The sequence below is a fragment of the Hyperolius riggenbachi genome, chromosome 1 (genome assembly GCF_040937935.1).
Source record: "Hyperolius riggenbachi isolate aHypRig1 chromosome 1, aHypRig1.pri, whole genome shotgun sequence".
Classification (NCBI taxonomy): domain Eukaryota; kingdom Metazoa; phylum Chordata; class Amphibia; order Anura; family Hyperoliidae; genus Hyperolius; species Hyperolius riggenbachi.
Genome location: NC_090646.1, coordinates 325,845,327 through 325,867,517, shown reverse-complemented (window position 1 = coordinate 325,867,517; position 22,191 = coordinate 325,845,327). Strand labels below are relative to the sequence as shown.

At 44.1% G+C, this 22,191-nt stretch overlaps 1 protein-coding gene across 2 annotated transcripts in view; it reads left to right on the top strand.

The window, feature by feature from the left end:
- TCF3 (transcription factor 3) overlaps positions 1–22,191 on the top strand; it is a 247,204-nt gene that overhangs the window by 212,325 nt on the left and 12,688 nt on the right. Inside the window, exons 14-18 of one of the 2 annotated variants that reach the window (XM_068233869.1) lie at positions 3,446–3,519; positions 3,628–3,807; positions 5,157–5,277; positions 11,771–11,930; positions 17,011–17,243. In XM_068233869.1, the coding sequence (XP_068089970.1) occupies positions 3,446–3,519; positions 3,628–3,807; positions 5,157–5,277; positions 11,771–11,930; positions 17,011–17,243 (768 nt within the window). Of the gene's footprint in view, positions 1–3,445; positions 3,520–3,627; positions 3,808–5,156; positions 5,278–11,770; positions 11,931–12,195; positions 12,438–17,010; positions 17,244–22,191 lie in introns of both variants that reach the window. The other variant, XM_068233867.1, reaches the window with a different exon arrangement.

Sequence of the window (22,191 nt, the reverse complement as noted above, 5' to 3'; positions counted from 1 at the left end):
TAACCTTATCTAAGCTTATTGTTCCATCTCCCCATGCTCATCCTGAGGCGGGTTTCACACCAGAAACTAGTGATGCGTCACCAAAAACAGGTCTTCAGGGACAAACACAGTGAACCCAGCGCAGGAGACTTGGGCGCACAGGGAGTAACTTCGACGCTGTCAGAAGACTGAGCTGAAGTTACTTTTAAAACACAATTCGGCTTCCACCAATTGCTGGAAGCCGAATTATTTAATTCCCCTGTAACAATTGGGTGCTGCAACTCAGACGTCTGATTATTTGTGATATGCAGAATCACCAATAATACAGACGCTATACCTGATTATGTGGTGATCTGCAGTATCACCAATAATACTAGTATAGCTAACTGAGAGTAAGGTGTGGTGTTTGGTGCAACAGTATAGACTTCTCCAGAGGAGCTGGAGGGTCTACCAACACAAATAACAATACCTTTACCAGAGGAGCTGGCAAAGTACTAATAATGATAGAATTAAAGAAGTTTGGCTAAACCTTACCAGAGGAGCTGGTAAGGTACTAACAGCACAAATGACTGAATAGTTTGACTAGACCTTACCAGAGGAGCTGGTAAGGTACTAACAACACAAATGACTGAATAGTTTAACTAGACCTTGCCAGTGGAGCTGGCAAGGTACTATCAGTCACTGGAGTTATGCAAGTAAGTCTGAACCTTACCAGAGGGGCTGGTAGGTTCTAATAGCTAGAGCACCTCACCAGTGGCTAGGGCCCACTGGTGAGTAGAGTAGTCAGACAGGCAAGATTCGATAACAGGTAGGTAGAGATATTACAAAATCGGCAGGCGAGAGAGTAGTTAATATCAGGCAGAGGTTCAGCAACTAAAGTCAGAAAGACAGAGGTACAGAATCGTTTAGCAATAGCAAGGTCGGAGAGTAGCCAGAATCATTCACAGGTTATCAGAATACAATGTAATAATAACTAACTATAGATAGATGTATATTGCAAACACTGCATATACATCTATCATCAACAGGAACCTCACTAGGTCTGAGCGCTAACACGAGTGTATTCGCAACAGCAGACGAGTTGCCAATGATCTGTGAAGGCTTAAGAAGCCGAGGAGAGCCCAGCGCCACGCCCCCTAGCAATCAGCCAATCCGAGCGGCGCGAGTAACTCCTGACGTCAGCCGACCGGCAGGTCAGCTGATGCGCCTTCTTCCAGCATAAAGGTCCTGTCTCCGCGCGCGCCTGCGCGATACAGAGACCCTATGAGCAAGAGACAATGCCGTTCCCGGCGTGCTGGACGCCGCCGTGACGGATAAGGCCTGTGAACAGGGAACAAAGGCGGCTGAGGGTATAGCCTGCGTATCCGCAGCCGCCATAGTTTCAGATGTTACATCCCCACTGTCAGGAACCGGTCCGCGGCACGCCTGCGTATACGGTTCCCGACTGCGGGTTTGACCAGATCAAGCGGGGAGCAGCCTTATTCGAGCTAAAACAAGGCTGGGACCCCTCAGAACACCTCTCACTGCCACCACTAGCTGTTCGCTAGACACTTCCACTCTGCTGTCGAGTCCTCAGTGCGCACTCCGCGTTTTCGTATTCGGGTCAGCATTGCGCTTAGGCCGAATACGGGAACGCCACGCACCCACACACCCACACACACACACACACACACACACACACACACACACACACACACACACACACACACACACACACACACACACACACACACACACTTGCAATCTTACACTGTAGTGAAGCAGAAACCCTCTAACAGTCATTCCGAACGATACTGTTAGCCACTCTGCTGTCGCTACTCGCACTGGCGTTTTTCGTATGTTGGGCCAGCTGCACGCTTTAGGCCAACGTATGACAAACGCCCCCACACAATGCAATTACAATTTCATATGGTAGTGTTGCTCAAGCATACAAATAGGCATGGACTTATACACACTTCAATCTCTTCTAGGCTATGAGTGTTAGTTTAGTACGGCAGAAGTCAAGCTTATTAAATAATAATTTAATATTCCAGGGAAAAAGGTGGAACAATGCAGAACAGAATATATACAAAATATTACAAAAACAAAGTAAAAAGTTACAAGGATAAAACTACAAAAATACACACAAAGCGATTTTGCTTACCAAAATAAACGGGGAAATAAACGTACCAGCGTATCGATCTGGTGTTGTTGCGGGGGTACACACTTCTGGTCAGGAACCAGGTTAGTTCTAGACGTGTGGACTACCTCCAAGAACTACAAGTTGTGGCTATCCTAGCTGCGGTTTTATGCTGTGCGATACGCCTGGAGGCTGCAACTTCCTTGGGGAGGGGAGGAACTAGTTTTTAATTAAATCTCAGACATATTCCATTTCCAGGTAAAAGTCTATACATCAAAAGGCTTCCTCAAAATTATTTCCTAGGTTAAAGTGTATTTTAGCACATACATGAAAAGACTTCCCTAGCCCACGTTACAGGTGACAACCCCAATGTTGACAGTATTTCCTAGGTGATCAAAGATAAAGATATAGTTTGCACCTCCACCAATAATTTAATTTCCTCACAACGAAATAGTCATTGACACACAGGAGGCTCTTCCTCAACAGAAGTGTAAATGTTTCAAGTGTCAATGACTTCCACACTTCACTTCTGCCATTGTCTGAATACCCCAGCTTATTCACTGAAGTCCCTTTAGATGCAAATGTAGTACAGCCAGATGACCATCACTTCAAAGCAGAATACACATGTGAGATATAGCAGACAGAAAAATGACAGAGATATGTTCCTGTACTCCCTAATATCATCAGCACCTCAATATATCACCACACCCACCATACATGGCGGCCTGGAGGGGGAATAGTATTTAACTTGGCCGGGACTTGTGCAGCAGCAGGATCAGCCATATACCGACTGTATCCTGAGCGCAAGTCTCCTGCGCCAATTCCTCATGTACTTCTTCAGGGAACTCCGTGCTATTTTGCGGTGTTCCCTGTCTGGCCACTGGCCAAGCAGGAAGTGACACGCGTAAAAATACCGCACCACCTCGGTGTGAAAGGGCCCTCAGTCTTTAACTTCATGGTCACGTGACAGCCAAATGGAGCTCAAACAATTCTGAGCATGCTTCGGTTCCACTTTGCTTTTGTCCAGCCCCCTACAATATCTTGTGCTGCATTCCAGGAACTCCCACTTTACACTATTCAAAACCATGAACTTTGGGGGTCTTATAAATATAAACTTGAAGAGGTTGTTTAGGAGGTGAAAGAGTACACTTATAGTTTCTTTGTTATTTAGGGGGTAGGAAGAGAGGGAAGAAAAGTTCATTACACTTGTACATGAGCTTTAACTGATGAAAACATGGCACACTGTAGACTGGATTAAAAGCTCAACTTTGATGTTCTCCTCTTATGAAAGACTACTATGTGGCGGTACTGAAGTGTTAGTAATGTATTTCTGGCTCTTTTAATCAGGAACAGGGCAGTGGCCAAGAGCTAGTGTGCCAGGGGCATTATCTCCCAGTTATGAAGGCACATTACATGCATTGGTAAGTACCTTGAACTTCTTTTTTTTTCTTCATATGATGTTAAAAAATTGTATAGTTGGATGACAAAAATAAAATATACACCCGTACTTTGCTTTACTACTAAAACAGAACAAGATGGAGGATCGCCTAGATGAGGCCATTCATGTTTTGAGAAGTCATGCTGTAGGGCAGACTGGCTCTATCCCTGCTGGTCATGAAGATATGCACACACTCTTGGGGACAGCAGCAAGTGTTCTTGGAGCAAACTTTCCTAGCGCAGTTCTCTCAATGGCAAATCGACACTCCATGGTTAGGATTTTTTGGAATATCCCACAAATAAATTTGTGTTATGAGGTTTTAATAATGTTTGAACTTAAATGCATCCGCTTTTTCTGTGGTAATTTAATAGTATGTGTTATATATTTTGCTGCTTGGTTATTCTTATTATTTTAGATTTATATAAGCCCATGACCTTCCTTGGCACTTGGTTATGTAAAAAAAAGGTTTTTATAAGTTTTAAATCCTGTTAATATGACATATACTATAAATATTTTATTATTTGCCACTTGTAGCCAGTAGGATTTCAAGCATTAGGCATTTCCTTCATTTTTGTTTTGGAATGGATGCAGATGTATTTTCTCATTAGTATATTCAATATTGCCCAGTATAGTTAGTATTGACAAAATTCTCTCCTCAAACAAAACGGCGGTAATGTGTTAAGGTGCACTGTACTCCTTATAAGTTTACTAAAGGGTTCTGTTGGCTTCTGGAATTGGAAGCCTGCCTTAATGCAAGTCTATGTTCCAAGTAAACTTTGGGGGTCTTATAAATATAAACTTGAAGAGGTTGTTTAGGAGGTGAAAGAGTACACTTATAGTTTCTTTGTTATTTAGGGGGTAGGAAGATAGGGAAGAAAAGTTCATTACACTTGTACATGAGCTTTAACTGATGAAAACATGGTACACTGTAGACTGGATTAAAAGCTCAACTTCCATCAATGGCCATGAAGGGTAGTCAGAGAGGAGCTGGCAGGAAGCACCAGCTAGTCTCTCCTTGTATACCCTGATTACCTTCCTTCCTCTGCTGGTGATGTGAGATTAACTTTTTATAGCCAGTGCTACCGCTCAACCGAGCTTTCTCTTACTGTTTTTGTTTTTCACTGCTGAGTGTTTAATAAATAAGCCTTTAAGCCTTCCCACATAGTCTGCAGTGTATTTTGAAAATGGTTTAATAAAATAGCAGTGAGGTTTATGCATTCAGGGATTAGTGATGAGAGATGCACATACTTTTTTAAAAATAGTAGGAAGGATGTGGGCAGGGTAAATGTTTTATACTGAGCAGTGCGATGAGGCAGTTGGTGGGCGAGGTCAGGTAACTATTTGTGCTTGACATGCAGCGCTCACTCTTTTTGCAGCACCATATTTTTTGAAGAGATATCTGGTTCATGTGACTGTCTGACTTTCCATGGGGAATTTCCTTGGAATTATTGGATCAAATGTTTAAATTGAGTAATGCCATAATCCTGTTTATCTGTAGAAAATACAAGATAATCTTTTCTTAAATTAAGAGTAATAACGAGAAAAAAATGTACCAGTAATTGTACTTTTAGCTTGGTTTTGATTCTACCACAATCTTTAAGCATTCATATTTTTCCGCAGGTCGCAAGCCATGCGGAAGAAAGGCTTCCGAATGCACCTGACATACTTCACAGCCAAATCGCACTACCCACACAGCCGGGTTCATTGCCAGACCTTAACCAGCAACAAGATACCTACAGTGGTGAGCAGAAAATAACAATAAGAATTTCACTGAAAAAGATATTAGGTCCAGCTCAATCCCCCCACAGATTAAAGGGTTGTGCTGAAAGTGCATGGGGATTATGCAATTCAATGACCTGAAATTGACATGCAATGTAGACAAGTGAAGATGATATATTTGTGATAACCTAATGTTTTCTGTACTGCTAACAGAACTTTTGAACTTGTTGGGCAGATGCATTTTTAAAACTAAACTCCAAGTAAACTTTGAAAACTTAGTATAAACCTGTTGTTTTTTTTTCAATAAAAAACATTAAATGTGTTAAATATAGAGTGTTTTATACAGTCATGGCTGAAATTGTTAGCACCCCAGAATTATTTTCCAGAAAATCAAATATTTCTCACAGAAAAGTATTGCAGTAACACGTTTTGCTGAGATAGCATCAGTGTCAGCCCGAACTATCCATCAACATTTAAATGCAAAGAAACGCTATGGCAGGAGACCCAGAGATATATGTGCTGACACAGAGACATAAAAAAGCAAGACATTTGTGGACAGATGAGACCAAAATAGCTTGTTAGTAAAGCACGTCATTCTACTGTTTACTGAAAACAGAATGAAGCCTACAAAGAAAAGTACACAGTACCTACAGTGAAATATGGTGGAGGTTTAATGATGCTTCGGGGAGTGCCTTTAATGTGCACAAGGCATCATGAAATCTGAGGATTACCAAAGGATTTTGGACGCACTGTAGACATCAGTGTCAAAAAGCTGGGTTTGCGTCCGAAATCTTGGGGCTTGCAGCAGGACAATGACACCAAATATACACCTCAAAAGCACCCAGAAATGGATGGCAACAAAGTGCTGGAGAGTTCCGAAGTGGCCAACAATGGGTCCAGATCTAAATCCCATTAAACACCTGCAGAGATCTTAGATTTCAGTTATTTTTTCCAAAGGGTGTGCATTCAGATATTAAGTTAAGGATGCCAATAATTTTGTCCAGTCCATTTTTGGAGTTTTGTGTGACATTATGTACAATTAGCTTTTTTTTCTCACCCTTTTTTTGTTTTGTTCCAATACACACAAAGGGAATAAACGTGTATAGCAAAACATGTATTACTGCAATAAGTTTCTGTTAGAAATACTTGATTTTCTGGAAAAATCTCTGGGGTGACAACAATTTCGGCCATGACTGTATAGTTTTAAAAGTATCTTAACCACTTGAGGACCCACCCTTTACCCCCCCTTAAGGACCAGCGCTGTTTTAGCTGATCTGTGCTGGGTGGGCTCTGCAGCCCCCAGCACAGATGAGGGTGCAGGCAGAGCGACCAGATCGTCCCCCTTTTTTCCCCACTAGGGGGATGATGTGCTGGGGGGGTCTGATCGCTCCTGCCTGCCGGGTGTTGCGGGGGGGGCACCTCAAAGCCCCCCTCCGCGGCAAAATCCTCCCCCTCCCTCTCCTACCTGGCCCCCCCTGGTGACCGGGCTGCACAGGACGCTATCCGTCCTGTGCAGCCAGTGACAGGCTGTCCCCTGTCACATGGCGGCGATCCCCGGCCGCTGATTGGCCGGGGATCGCCGATCTGCCTTACGGCGCTGCTACGCAGCAGCGCCGTACAATGTAAACAAAGCGGATTATTTCCGCTTGTGTTTACATTTAGCCTGCGAGCCGCCATCGGCGGCCCGCAGGCTATTCACGGAGCCCCCCGCCGTGAATTGACAGGAAGCAGCCGCTCGCGCGAGCGGCTGCTTCCTGATTAATCAGCCTGCAGCTGGCGACGCAATACTGCGTCGCTGGTCCTGCAGCTGCCACTTTGCCGACGCACGGTATAAGCGTGCGGTCGGCAAGTGGTTAATGTGCTTTTAAAGGGGAACTGAAGAGAGAGGTATATGGAGGCTGTCATGTTTATTTCCTTTTAGACAATACCAGTTGCCTGGCAGCCCTGCTGATCCTCTGCCTCTAATACTATTAGCCATAGCCCCTGAACAAGCATGCAGCAGATCAGGTGTTTCAGTGGTTCAGACTTATAAGTCTGATCTGACAAGACTAGCTGCATGCTTGTTTCTGATTTTAATCAGATACTACTGCAGAGAAATAGACCAGCAGGGCTGCCAGGCAACTGGTATTGATTAAAAGGAAATAAACATGACAGCCTCCATATACCTCTCTCTTCAGTTCCCCTTTAATATTTTTTGCACAGTACAATGACTGGGAAATAGGAACAATGATCAGCTAAAGAAATCTTTTTTTTTTTTTTTCTTTTTTTCCCCACTATATTTTCTTACTCTTACAGGTTGGCTTATGGTCGTGGTTGCTCCATACAGTTGTTTGTCAGCCATACAAGTTTTGGCGAGACAGAGAGATGATCATCTTGTGTTTATGGGTATTGTGGGTATGCCTACGGGAAGAGAAGCAGAGGGATACCACAAGACTATGCCCCTGCTCTTCATAGTCTATTCAACATGTCCTGAAATTTGAAGAGATAAAGGGGGGGGGGGGGGTAAGGGGGTAGGAGGGACAATCAAGAGCCCACAATGGTTTAGTATGAATAGTTGATATATAAATTGTTCAAGTACAGAAGTATATTCTTAAGGGTGGGTTACCTTCAAGGCAACCACTGTATATGGAGGTGGGGAGATAACTCTCTTTTCCCACTCGGGCCAAGAAGTCACTCTCCATAGTAGAAAAAGGGTAGAACCCTTCCACCAAGGGTGGATACACGTATTTGTTAGGGAACAGAGGCGCTAAAATAGTATATTATTATATAAAAAGCAGTTAAAAATGGGGGGGGGGGGGTAATGGTGGACTTACCTCCCACAGAAGACTCAACAGATACTCATCATAAAATACTAAACATTTATTTCATGTATTAAAAATGCAAAAAAATTTTAAGAAAGCACGTGTCCAAAAGTATTCACAGCTTTTGCCATGAAGCTCAAAATTGAACTCAGGTGTATCCTGTTTCCACTGATTACCCTAGATATGTTTCTGCACCTCAATTGGAGTCCACCTATGGTAAATTCAGTTGATTGGACATGATTTGGAAATGCACACACCTGTCTATACGAGGTCCCACAGTTGACTGTTCATGTCAGAGCACAAACCAAGCATGAAGTCAAAGGAACAGTTTGTAGACCTCCAAGACGGATTGCCTCGAGGCTTTCCTACCACCCCTTTCCTTCTAACAGAGCATGCCCTAGTGATTTCTGCCCGTCTATGAAAAACACCTCTTCAATCTCACACTGGTGTTTACAGTTATATTTCGGGCACTTCAACGCCCAGCACAATCCCTAACATTGGACACCAGCCTTCCCAGCAGACAAAGTGGAAAAGCCAGCCAACGGGACACTAACCATCCAGGTTACGCCGCAATCCTAAGGGCACTCATTTTTCACCTTCTCTCTCTCTCTTTATCTTTCTTCCTCTTCTTTCCTCTCCTCTCTCTGTCTCTCTCTCCCAGGGATAGACTGTGGGGCATTTGATTCAAAGTATTGCTGCAAAGCGTTTTGAGTGCCATAGATGTCAGCAGATTACTGTACTCTCACTCTACTGTATGTACTTGTATGCACTTTATGTATCTTCTGTATGCTAAACACACCTTTCTGCTACTATTCCACCACCGACCCTGTTGTGCCAAAACCAATTCCGGGTACAACTCTCGTTGTACTTGGCAAAATAAACTTGATTCTGATATTTACTAGTATGGGAGAGGGAGGTCTCAGCTTGAGAGCAGGAAGGTGTCAGCTAGCACTAAAGATGAGCAGTAGCAAACAAGTCAGCAAGTAAGTTTTCTGGTCCTACCATTCATCACAGATTTTGGGGAGCAAAAGATACAGAATTGTATTTTGCTTGCTTTCACTACCCACAACCTGACCCGCACCCGTGGCCTGCTACACGCAACCCATTTAGAATCAATACAGATACCCGAACCTGACCTGTATTTTGGGTAACCCACAGGTACCCGACCCGATGCAGGCCTTGAATGTCAGTTGCCTTACAGAATAACAAAGCTAAGCCATCCAAACTCCTCCCTCTGTCCAGTCATTACCCACATGAGGTTGTTACAAAGGGGCTGGAAGAGGACTCCAGCTAGACTTTCCCTTGGAGCAAAGAGCTGATCTCATCCATCTTCTTATGCTCGGAGTTAGGTAATGGCTCAGTCTTGGAGAAACGGTTCCAACTTTCCTGATACATCCATGCTTTGTGCACAGTTTTCTGTGACTGACTATTTCAAAGGGAAAGACTGTATCAAATTTGAAAATTGTGTGAATTGTGGCATAGTTGCCTATTCACCGGTACTAAAATATTCCACCTTTACTAATGATGAACAATCAGGGAGCGCTTTAAATTCTCTGTTTTAAGAAGACCGTGCATTTTCAGCAGTCCTGTCAGTCTACCAAAAAAAGTTGTGGTTGTTCTTGCTCTCAATAGTTACATAGTTATTTGGGTTGAAAAAAGACATACGTCCATCGAGTTCAACCAGAAACCATAACAGAGTTCTTTGTAGAGCCATTTGAATCACAGGTTGTACAGAATTAAAAATGTTTTGGTAGCCAAGACATTTTGCACAGACTATACATTAACTGGTCATTCAACTGTTTGCCTAGATTTTAACTTAAAAGGAACTCTTGTCTAAGTAGAGGGAAGGCTCTGGATAACATAGAATCTTCCTGTTCCTCCATTTGGCCCATCATTCCAGCACCAAGACCGGGGGTAGTTATTTGACCTGCTTGGTCAGTTAGATCTTTGGAACTCCTAAGGCAATCTTTGAAACCACACGCATCCTTGAGTATTTCTAAGGACAAATCCATATTGCTCGGGCACGAATGTGAACTCATGCATGTGCAGTACAGATGCTGAATACTTTTACAACTCAATGGAGTGGAGATTGATGTCTTACTGTTGCTGCTTCATTGAGAACTTGTTGTCTCATACTGAGTCCAAGATCCCGTAATGACAGTATCAATCAGTGACATTCTGAATGTTTTGCCAAAGTTACATTGATACTATATCTTACGATCAGCATGTCATTGTTGTTCCTCCATATAGCATGTGCTCTCATGTAGTAAAATAATAAGGCTGTGTGTGTATGTATGTACGTACTGGGAGCAGAGCTGCAACGAGGGACTTGCCGGCTGCAAGGGGCTGGAGGAAGCCCCGAGTAAGTAGATCTGGGGGTAGCATAGATTGCCTGGCGTTTCCTTTAAGTCTAAGTGTTTTTATCTGCATGGGGAAAACGCATTGGTCCTCAGTTTTCCTGTGCAGAAAGAGAGGAGGGTGGGGGGCCCCATCCAAAGTTTTGCGGGGGAGCCCCATCCAAAGTTTCGCAGGGGGGCCCAGTGATGTCTAGTTACGCCCCTGGCGAGTAGTTCTAAAGATTGCCTGAGGAGGTTTGAAGTGCAATTAGGTGGAATAGCTACAACTGGGGATAGCACTGGAACGACAGGCCGGACAGAGGATCTATGATATCTAGAGCATTTCTTGTACATAGAAAATCATGAACTTTATTTCTTTACTTCAGGTTTTTGTGTTTATCATATTTCATGCAATTTATAAACTTGGGAATAAAATTATGATGATTTACAGATTTTGGCCACCATCAGCTGCCTGACCATCTCTTGTTTACAGACGTTTTCCCTTCTTGCAGCCTGTTCTTTTTCACTTTTTTTTGTCACTTTTGCACTTGCCCACCTCTCTGCTCTACATCAACTATTAACTAACATGGGGCCTCTCTGGTAAAGGCCTTTCTGGTAAAGTTGCTGTGCGCAGGGAGTGCACAGCAATTTTACCATTACCAGTGCAGGGGAAGCACCGCCACCCATTAACCCTTAGCACCATGTGCATTACCACGGTAACATATGTGTTGCTAACGTTACACGGGTTAAGTCATGTGTTACCATGGCAATGCATGTGTTAACCTGGTAATGTGCATAGAGCAAAGGGATAACAGCCAGTACTCCCCCCTGTGCTAGTAACACTAAAATTGACATGCGATCCGTGTGCATGGCAACTTTACCAGCGTTTACTGGATCAGGCCAATTGCTAGTTAGCGTACATATCCCTTGATCAGGTTTGACCTCTGCTCTGCATATCCATCTCTGTTATGTTCAGTTATGAAGGTGGGGGGTGGAGGCTGCTTTTGGACTAGCAGAGACAGAGGTGCTTGTGCTGCTGTGAAAGTAAAGAGTTGTTCCCCACCACCATCTCCTCTTAACTGACGCACGCACGCACACCACTATTGTTTTTACCCACCTCCCAACCCCCCAGTATCAGTATTAGGTTGCCTTTGCACTCTTCCACCATAATGGCTAGGGCTATTGTAACACCACTGACTAGACCTAAGTAAATAGAAAAAAAAATAAATCACTATACTTCCTTATGCCTAGTTACCTTTAAAAGGTGCCCTAATTTTCAAAATGCTGAAAAAAAAAAGTTTTATTCAAGGGAGACTTGGTTGTGAAGGGACTTGGGTAGTACTATATTTACATTTTTCCTTATCTTATCTCCATTCAGGACTCCAAGCACTAGCCAGGGGAGTAATGGCATCTGTCGTATCGGAGATTAAAAGGGAAAGTAAAGAGGATGAAGAAAATCGATCAGTGGGTGATCTTTCTGATGATGAGAAGAAGGAGTCCAAATCACAGCGAAGTCGGACACGCTGCTCAGTGAACAGGTCTCATGAATCAATGGGAGGGGGAAGCATTGGAGCCAGGGATAGCCAAGTACAGGGGAGGGAGGTTTCCCCATTTGTCAGAAGCTCTCATAAATTCCAGGGGATTAGATCTTTATAATTTGCAGGACCTAGAATTAGTAGCAGATTTTCTTTGACAGTGAATTATAAATGCCCCCCCCCCCCCCCCCCAAAGAAAAAAAAATATAGAAAAATCTCACATGATCTCCCATATCAACCTGTTATCCTAACTGCACCTCCCCTCTAGTCAAGATGAAGACGATGAGGAAGACGATAACTTGCCTCCAGAGCAAAAAGCTGAGCGTGAGAAGGAGAGACGGGTGGCTAACAATGCCAGGGAACGGCTCCGAGTCAGAGATATCAACGAGGCATTTAAAGAGCTGGGACGGATGTGTCAGCTGCATCTGAACAGTGAGAAGCCACAGACCAAGCTCCTGATATTGCACCAGGCTGTTTCTGTCATCCTGAGCCTGGAGCAGCAAGTGCGAGGTGAGTGGGACTTGGTGGGGAGTACTGGGGTATGGATCTGTCTGTCTATTCCTCTCTCCTCCTCTATTCTTCATTAATAGGATATACATGCATAGTACCCCTTCTACCTATGTCTTTTTGCACATGTATATTCTCTCCCTTCCCAATTCTTGCTTGCTAATGTTTGGCAAAATCCCCTTTGCTGTTTTTTTTTCCCTTGCTTTTGTAGGGGGTTTGCTGGGAATGCCATAATGTTGCATACAATCTATTATATAACTTAGTACCTTTTTCAGAGGGGACACAGATTCAATTGCTTCACCTGCTCTGAAACATTTGCTGAAATATGTCTTTTATTGATTTGCAGCAACAGGTTTTTCACATATATGTGGAGTAATAGCAGGAAACTGTGCCCAGACTGCTGGAGGGTTATAGAGTTGTCCTCCTTGTGTAAAAGTAAATTACTGTCAAGAAAAAAAATATTCTTAACCTGAAAAATTAATAATAATGTTTTGGGTAGATTGAAATCAATTATCAGTAACCTTTGCAGTTCTAATGTGGAGATCCAGTGAATTTCCTCTGGCAGTGTCCTTACCCCTGCACAAACACACGCAGACACTAATGTGAGCAGTGTGTGGGAGGGATCACAACACAACTGAGCTGGATAAACACATTGATGCTACAAGGGTAAGTATAATGGTATAGACTGGCTCTGTATTTTTGCTCAAAGCAAAATAATTAGTTTAGATGGAGCCTTTCTTAATAGATAAGTGGATGTTTAAAATAAAGATGCACATTATTGTGTGTGGAATGGCTTTGCATGCTAAATCTTATTTATTCTCAAGATAATGGCTTCATTTCTCTGCAGATTTTTTTTATTTCATTTTATTTATACAGAGTCTAATTAAATTCTTTGTGAGTTGTATGGATGTTTATTCTGCTATTCAACCCATTCAAAGTAGTGGGTACATTTCAGTCTGTGCTTTGCTCGTTCATGTATCAGCTGTTTTACATATATCTACTTAAAGCTTGATCTTTCCTGCCATCTTCTCTTCCTCCTCTCAGTTCTGCCCCTCATCTTATCACAGACAGTTCTCCAAACCCTACCTCCTCCAGTCCTTGCTCCTTCCTTCCACACACACTGTCCCACTGACTTCGCACTCACTGCTCATTTGACACGGCACCTGTGGGGACCCTGGTACTGATAGTGCTTCTGCTAAATGCTGCACCAGTTCTGTACAAACTTCTGTGCAAACAGAAACCAAATGTATTTAGTTGTAGTATAATTTTTAAATTTATTTTTTTCTAGCTGGCCTCCTTGGACTGTCAAGATATTTAATCTTATTAACAAAAGTAGTCTTCAAAAGAGACATTGCAGCAATCAAAATAGGATAGGATTATAATTAATATTGTCCAGTGATAATCACAGAACTACTTTGTGTTCCCATCAGTTATTTGAGGCTAGTTTTTGAATGAAGCATAATAAGTGAATTTATCACAGCAATAATTATTTGGGGGGGGGGGGGGGGGGGGGATTATTCGTGTGTGTTTGGGTGTGTGTGCGCATGTGTGTGGTTATATGTATAATTTCTATGGTTTGCAATAGTTTACATAAAAAATATTTTTACAGAGTTATAAAAACAGTCTGAGAATTCTAGTTTGTAATAACTATCCATTTACTTGTTAGTGGCTTTCTTCCCTCAATTATTATGTATAAAGCAAAGCATTACTGACTGCATTATATAGGAAAGTGTGTTTCCTTTAAAGGTACCCACTAATATTACAACTTTTTTTGGTCCAGTCTTACCAAATCTATGTAGTAGATGGGTACACTGATTTGAATATACTCTGAATGTATATTTTAGTTAGTCCGCCGTATTTTCTATAGGCAGCACGGTGGCGTAGTGGTTAGCGCTTTCGCCTTGCAGCGCTGGGTCCCCGGTTCGAATCCCAGCCAGGGCACCATCTGCAAGGAGTTTGTATGTTCTCCCCGTGTCTGCGTGGGTTTCCTCCGGGTACTCTGGTTTCCTCCCACATCCCCAAAACATACAGATAAGTTAATTGGCTCATCCCTAAATTGGCCCTAGACTACAGTACTTACACTACATAATACAAACATAGACATATGATAATAGTAGGGATTAGATTGTGAGCTCCTTTGAGGGACAGTTAGTGACAATATATATATACTGTACAGCGCTGCGTAATATGTCGGCGCTATATAAATACTAAATAATAATAATAATAATGCTGCATATTACCATGCATTTACAATAATCCTGCATTAATCACTATTCACCTCATTCTGAATGAACATTAACCACTTGAGGACTCACCCTTTACCCCCCCTTAAGGACCAGCGCTGTTTTAGCTGATCTGTGCTGGGTGGGCTGTGCAGCCCCCAGCACAGATCAGGGTGCAGGCAGAGCGACCAGATCGCCCCCCTTTTTTCCCCACTAGGGGGATGATGTGCTGGGGGGGTCTGATCGCTCCTGCCTGCCTGGGTGTTGCGGGGGGCACCTCAAAGCCCCCCTCCGGCGAAATTCCCCCCCTCCCTCTCCTCCCTCCCTTACCCGGAGATCCGAGGCTGCACAGGAACGGATCTGTCCTGTGCAGCCTCTAACAGGCTCCTGCCTGTCATGTGACAGCGATCCCCGGCCGCTGATTGGCCGGGGATCGCTGATCTGGTACAACGCTGCTACTGTTAGCAGCGTTGTACGAATGTAAACAAAGCGGATTATTTCCGCTTGTGTTTACATTTAGCCTGCGAGCCGCGATCGGCGGCCCGCAGGCTATTCACGGAGCCCCCCGCCGTGAATTGACAGGACGCAGCCGCTCGCGCGAGCTTCCTGATTAATTAGCCTGCAGCCGGCGACGCAGAACTGCGTCGCTGGTCCTGCAGCTGCCACTTTGCCGACGCGTGGTATGAGTGCGCGGTCGGCAAGTGGTTAAAGTGTACCTGAGACGAGAAGTGTCTCAGGTACCATACTTACTTGGGGCTTCCTTAAGCCCCCTTGAGGCCATTAGTTCCTTGCCGTCTCGCTGGATGGCTCCTGTCACGTGCAGTAGTGCCCGAAACCCTGGCTGAGTCGCGCTTCACTGCCACTGCCTGGCCAGGCGCGCTCCCCTGCCGCACTCCCATGCCTGGAAGTTTTCTGAGCCTGCGCAGAACGCTCCCAGACGGGGGAGCCACGCATGTGCAACGAAGCGCGACTCGGCCAGGCTTTCAGGCACTATTGCACGTGACAGGAGCCATCCAGGGGGAAGGTGAGGGACGAGCGGCCTCAAGGGGGTAAGTATGGTACCCGAGACACTTCTCATCTCAGGTTCGCTTTAAAAGGGTTTAAAGTATCTGCATGGGAAAAAAATGTTTACGGTGTCTGTTTGTGCAATCCATGAACATTCCAATGTAGCTTGTTAATTATATTAACTGGAGAGAAGCTTAATTACCATGTCAATATTTTTTAATTGGTGCAAATGACATAGCTGTAGCCTAATATTTGCTCTATTTGTCTTTGAAAGTAATAGATATTCAAAATATCTGTCTAATGGTCTGCAAAGTATATAGAACAGAACATTTAGCTGCTGACCTAGGTCTAGACCTGTTGATGTTTGTTTCTTATACAAATAATAGATTACCACCTTTAGTTTATAACTCTGTAAAATATTTATTGCACTAATTATGCAGAATTTACCAGAAACCTATTTTGTAGTTCTTTAAACTGGTTTATATCAGTTTTTGAAATATCCATTTTAAAACCTGAAATACTGACATTGAAAATAAATGTACTTCTAGGCAGTGATGTTAAGTCTGTCTACATACAGGTAAAAGAGGAGTATTGTTTTATATATTTTTCAGATCAAAACTAGTTAAAATGTATAGATTTAATGGACAGTACCACAAAAGCTGGTCTAGAACAGCCGATATATTTCCTGTAAGGGAGATAAAAAATATGCAAAAGAGTAACTGATATGTGGTAAATTGAATTTTATATATGCACAGCAATAGTCCGCCTGGCTTTTATAAAGTTAATGATGTATTCATAAGATGGTATTTAGTTAACTCTTCAAGCATCTGTCTATGCAGAAGCAAACAGAACAGCACTTGGCTATCTATAAATAAAGTGCTATGAAATGCCTAGCTTTAACCTAGTTGTTTACAGTGATTTTTAGCCTAAATCCTGTACATTGCTAAAGGTGCTAGTCACAACTTCGGCTATTGCCTTGCCTTGTTTTACTGTGTTGACTTCACTGTTATAGTATGCTAATAAACCAACCAGATCATATATCAACTCATATTGTAGTCCCCAAGACTCATAATACTGTAATAGATATTTAGTTTTCTCAATTTAAATCAAATGTGCTTGAGAAGTCAAGGTGAAGATGACAAAGTAGATTGGCTATGTAGATTAGCCTGAAAGGAAATTATTCATATTATTGCCTGTATGTAGATGGAATACCAGCAGCACTGTTTCTAAGAGTGTATGTGTGTGTGCATGTGTGTGTCTATCTGGCACCCCTGGTAATGAAAGGTTTAATGGGGCCCTGAGCTAACACTCCCCCCCCTTTAACCCTTCACTTTCCTGGGGTCCAACAGCGGAGGAAGCAGTAAGGACGAAAACACTGTGGAGGACAAGGACGTGCGAGATCGTGAGAGGAGGATGTCAAACAACGCGCGGGAAAGAGTGCGTGTCCGTGATATCAATGAGGCTTTCAAGGAATTGGGTCGCATGGTGCAGATGCATTTAAAAGCAGACAAAGCCCAGACCAAGCTCATCATCCTACAGCAGGCCGTGCAGGTCATAATGAGCCTGGAGCAGCAAGTGCGAGGTATCCTCCACTAAATTCCACAACCTCTATGTTCCACCAGTTTTCTCTTTTTCCTTTCTGAATCCATTAAACTTAATTACTTCATCATTTGACCCATCTTTCATAATATTTCAGTAATGTATCCATCATCTACCACCTATCTCTGCCAACTTTCTGTTTATATTAATGTACATGTGAAAATGGTCTTTAAGGAAAACTGTACAAGGTACTAGTCAATTTCATGGTTGTTGTTTTTTAATCTTTATGAATTGCTAACAGGCTGATTTTGTTTTAAAGGTTAAAAAAAAAGTGTATTTTAATTCTTTTTTCTATAAATTCGTGTTTAATTAAAGGTGTAGCAATGTTGCTCAGCTTGCAATGTCCTGTTCATGTTTCAGTAATAAAGCACAGCAGTAGTTCCTCATTTTGAGACAGTTCTTAACATAATCCTATTTAGTGAAGCTGATTAATCTGCATTAGCTACAAGTCTTCCACAGCAGGTGATAAACTAAGGTTGAGTGCTGTCAATTTTTTTTCTTCAACCAAATGTGACATGCTGAAATTTACAATTTTAACTACTTCCCGACCGCCGTATAGACAAATGGCGGCCGGGAAGGAGACGCCGCAAGGACCGCCGTATTGACAAATGGCGGCGGTCCTTGTTTGGGCATGGGCGGAGCGATCGCGTCATCCGTGACGCGATCCTCCGCCTCCGCCTGTCGCCGCTCACTCGCCGCAACATCCCGCCGGCCATACGGAAGCGCCGGCGGGATGTTAACCCGACGATCGCCGCATACAAAGTGTATAATACACTTTGTAATGTTTACAAAGTGTATTATACAGGCTGCCTCCTGCCCTGGTGGTCCCAGTGTCCGAGGGACCACCAGGGCAGGCTGCAGCCACCCTAGTCTGCACCAAGCACACTGATTTTCTCCCCCCCCGCCCCAGATCGCCCACAGCACCCATCAGACCCCCCCCTGCCCACCCCCCAGACCCCTGTTTGCACCCAATCACCCCCCTAATCACCCATCAATCACTCCCTGTCACTATCTGTCAACGCTATTTTTTTTTTATACCCCCCCCTGCCCCCTGCTCCCTCCTGATCACCCCCCCACCCCCCAGATTCTCCCCAGACCCCCCCCCCAGACCCCCCCCCCCCCATGCACTGTATGCATCTATCCCCCCTGATCACCTGTCAATCACCTGTCAATCACCTGTCAATCACCCGTCAATCACCCATCAATCACCCCCTGTCACTGCCACCCATCAATCAGCCCCTAACCTGCCCCTTGCTGGCAATCTGATCACCCCCCCACACCAATAGATCGCCCGCAGATCCGACATCAGATCACCTCCCAAATCCATTGTTTACATCTATTCTCTCCTCTAAACACACACTAATTACCCATCAATCACCCATCAATCACCCCCTATCACCACCTGTCACTTTTACCTATCAGATCAGACCCTAATCTGCCCCTTGCGGGCACCCAATCACCCGCCCACACGCTCAGATTGCCCTCAGACCCCCCCTTATCAATTCACCAGTGCATTCATTACATCTGTTCTTCCCTGTAATAACCCACTGATCACCTGTCAATCACCTATCACCCATCAATCACCCCCTGTCACTGCCACCCATCAATCAGCCCCTAACCTGCCCCTTGCGGGCAATCTGATCACCCACCCACACCATTAGATCGCCCGCAAACCCGCCGTCAGATTACCTCCCAAATGTATTGTTTACATCTGTTATCTTCTCTAAACACCCACTAATTACCCATCAATCACCCATCAATCACCCCCTATCACTGTTACCTATCAGATCAGACCCTAATCTGCCCCTTGCGGGCACCCAATCACCCGCCTACATGCTCAGATTACCCTCAGACCCCCCCCCCCTTATCAATTCGCCAGGGCATTATTTACATCTATCCTTCCCTGTAATAACCCACTGATCACCTGTCAATCACCTGCCAATCACCTATCACCCATCAATCACCCCCTGTCACTGCCACCCAACAATCAGCCCCTAACCTGCCCCTTGCGGGCAATCTGATTACCCACCCACACCAATAGATCGCCCGCAGATCCGACATCAGATCACCACCCAAGCGCAGCGTTTACTCTCCTCTAAACACCCACTAATTACCCATCAATCACCCATCAATCACCCCCTATCACCACCTGTCACTGTTACCCATCAGATCAGACCCTAATCTGCCCCTTGCGGGCACCCAATCACCCGCCTACACGCTCAGATTACCCTCAGACCCCCCCTTATCAATTCGCCAGTGCAATATTTACATCTGTTCTCCCCTGTAATACCCACTGATTACCTGTCAATCACCTGTCAATCACCCATCAATCACCCCCTGTCACTGCCACCCATCAATCACCCCCTGTCGCTGCCACCCATCAATCACCCGCTGTCACTGCCACCCATCAATCAGCCCCTAACCTGCCCCTTGCGGGCAATCTGATCACCCACCCACACCAATAGATCGCTCGCAGATCCGACGTCCGATCACCTCCCAAGTGCAGTGTTTACATCTGTTCTCTACCCTAAACACCCACTAATTACCCATCAATCACCCCCTGTCACTGCTACCTATCAGATTAGACCCCTATCTGCCCCTAGGGCACTCAATCACCCGCCCACACCCTCAGAATGCCCTCAGACCCCAGCCCTGATCACCTTGCCAGTGCATTGCTTGCATCTATTCCCCCCTCTAATCACACCTTGAGACACCCATCAATCACCTCCTGTCACCCCCTAGCACACCTACCCATCAGATCAGGCCCTAATTTGCCCCGTGTGGGCTCCTGATCACTCGGCCAAACCCTCAGATCCCCCTCAGACCCCCTTCCGATCACCTCCCCAGTGCATTGATTGCATCTATTTTCCCCTCTAACCACCCCCTGAGACACCCATCAATCACCTCCTGTCACCCCCCTAGCACTCCTATCCATCAGATCAGGCCCAATACAACCTGTCATCTAAAAGGCCACCCTGCTTATGACCGGTTCCACAAAATTCGCCCCCTCATAGACCACCTGTCATCAAAATTTGCAGATGCTTATACCCCTGAACAGTCATTTTGAGACATTTGGTTTCCAGACTACTCACGGTTTTGGGCCCGTAAAATGCCAGGGCGGTATAGGAACCCCACAAGTGTCCCCATTTTAGAAAAAAAGACACCCCAAGGTATTCTGTTAGGTGTATGACGAGTTCATAGAAGATTTTATTTTTTGTCAAAAGTTAGCGGAAATTGATTTTTATTGGTTTTTTTCCACAAAGTGTCACTTTCCGCTAACTTTTGACAAAAAAATAAAATCTTCTATGAACTCGTCATACACCTAACAGAATACCTTGGGGTGTCTTCTTTCTAAAATGGGGTCACTTGTGGGGTTCCTATACTGCCCTGGCATTTTAGGGGCCCTAAACCGCGAGGAGTAGTCTAGAAAACAAATGCCTCAAAATGACCTGTGAATAGGACGTTGGGCCCCTTAGCGCACCTAGGCTGCAAAAAAGTGTCACACATGTGGTACCGCCGTACTCAGGAAAAGTAGTATAATGTGTTTTGGGGTGTATTTTTACACATACCCATGCTGGGTGGGAGAAATTTCTATGTAAATGGACAATTGTGTGTAAAAAAAATCAAACAATTGTCATTTACAGAGATATTTCTCCCACTTAGCATGGGTATGTGTAAAAATACACCCCAAAACGCATTATACTACTTCTCCTGAGTACGGCGGTACCACATGTGTGGCACTTTTTTACACCCTAAGTACGCTAAGGGGCCCAAAGTCCAATGAGTACCTTTAGGATTTCACAGGTCATTTTGCGACATTTGGTTTCAAGACTACTCCTCACGGTTTAGGGCCCCTAAAATGCCAGGGCAGTATAGGAACCCCACAAATGACCCCATTCTAGAAAGAAGACACCCAAAGGTATTCCGTACGGAGTATGGTGAGTTCATAGAAGATTTTATTTTTTGTCACAAGTTAGCGGAAAATGACACTTTGTGAAAAAAAACTATTAAAATCAATTTCCGCTAACTTGTGACAAAAAAATAAAAACTTCTATGAACTCACCATACTCCTAACGGAATACCTTGGGGTGTCTTCCTTCTAAAATGGGGTCATTAGTGGGGTTCCTATACTGCCCTGGCATTTTAGGGGCCCTAAACCGCGAGGAGTAGTCTTGAAACAAAAATGACCTGTGAAATCCTAAAGGTACTCATTGGACTTTGGGCCCCTTAGTGCAGTTAGGGTGCAAAAAAGTGCCACACATGTGGTATCGCCGTACTCGGGAGAAGTAGTATAATGTGTTTTGGGGTGTATTTTTACACATACCCATGCTGGGTGGGAGAAATACCTCTGTAAATGACAATCTTTTGATTTTTTTTTACACACAATTGTCCATTTACAGAGGTATTTCTCCCACCCAGCATGGGTATGTGTAAAAATACACCCCAAAACACATTGTACTACTTCTCCCGAGTATGGCGATACCACATGTGTGGCACTTTTTTGCACCCGAACTGCGCTAAAGGGCCCAAAGTCCAATGAGTACCTTTAGGATTTCACAGGTCATTTTTGAGAAATTTCGTTTCAAGACTACTCCTCACGGTTTAGGGCCCCTAAAATGCCAGGGCAGTATAGGAACCCCACAAATGACCCCATTTTAGAAAGAAGACACCCCAAGGTATTCCGTTAGTAGTATGGCGAGTTCATAGAAGATTTTATTTTTTGTCACAAGTTAGCGGAAATTGATTTTAATTGTGTTTTTTCACAAAGTGTCATTTTCCGCTAACTTTTGACAAAAAATAAAATCTTCTATGAACTCACCATACTCCTAATGGAATACCTTGGGGTGTCTTCTTTCTAAAATAGGGTCATTTGTGGGGTTCCTATACTGCCCTGGCATTTTAGGGGCCCTAAACCGTGAGGAGTAGTCTTG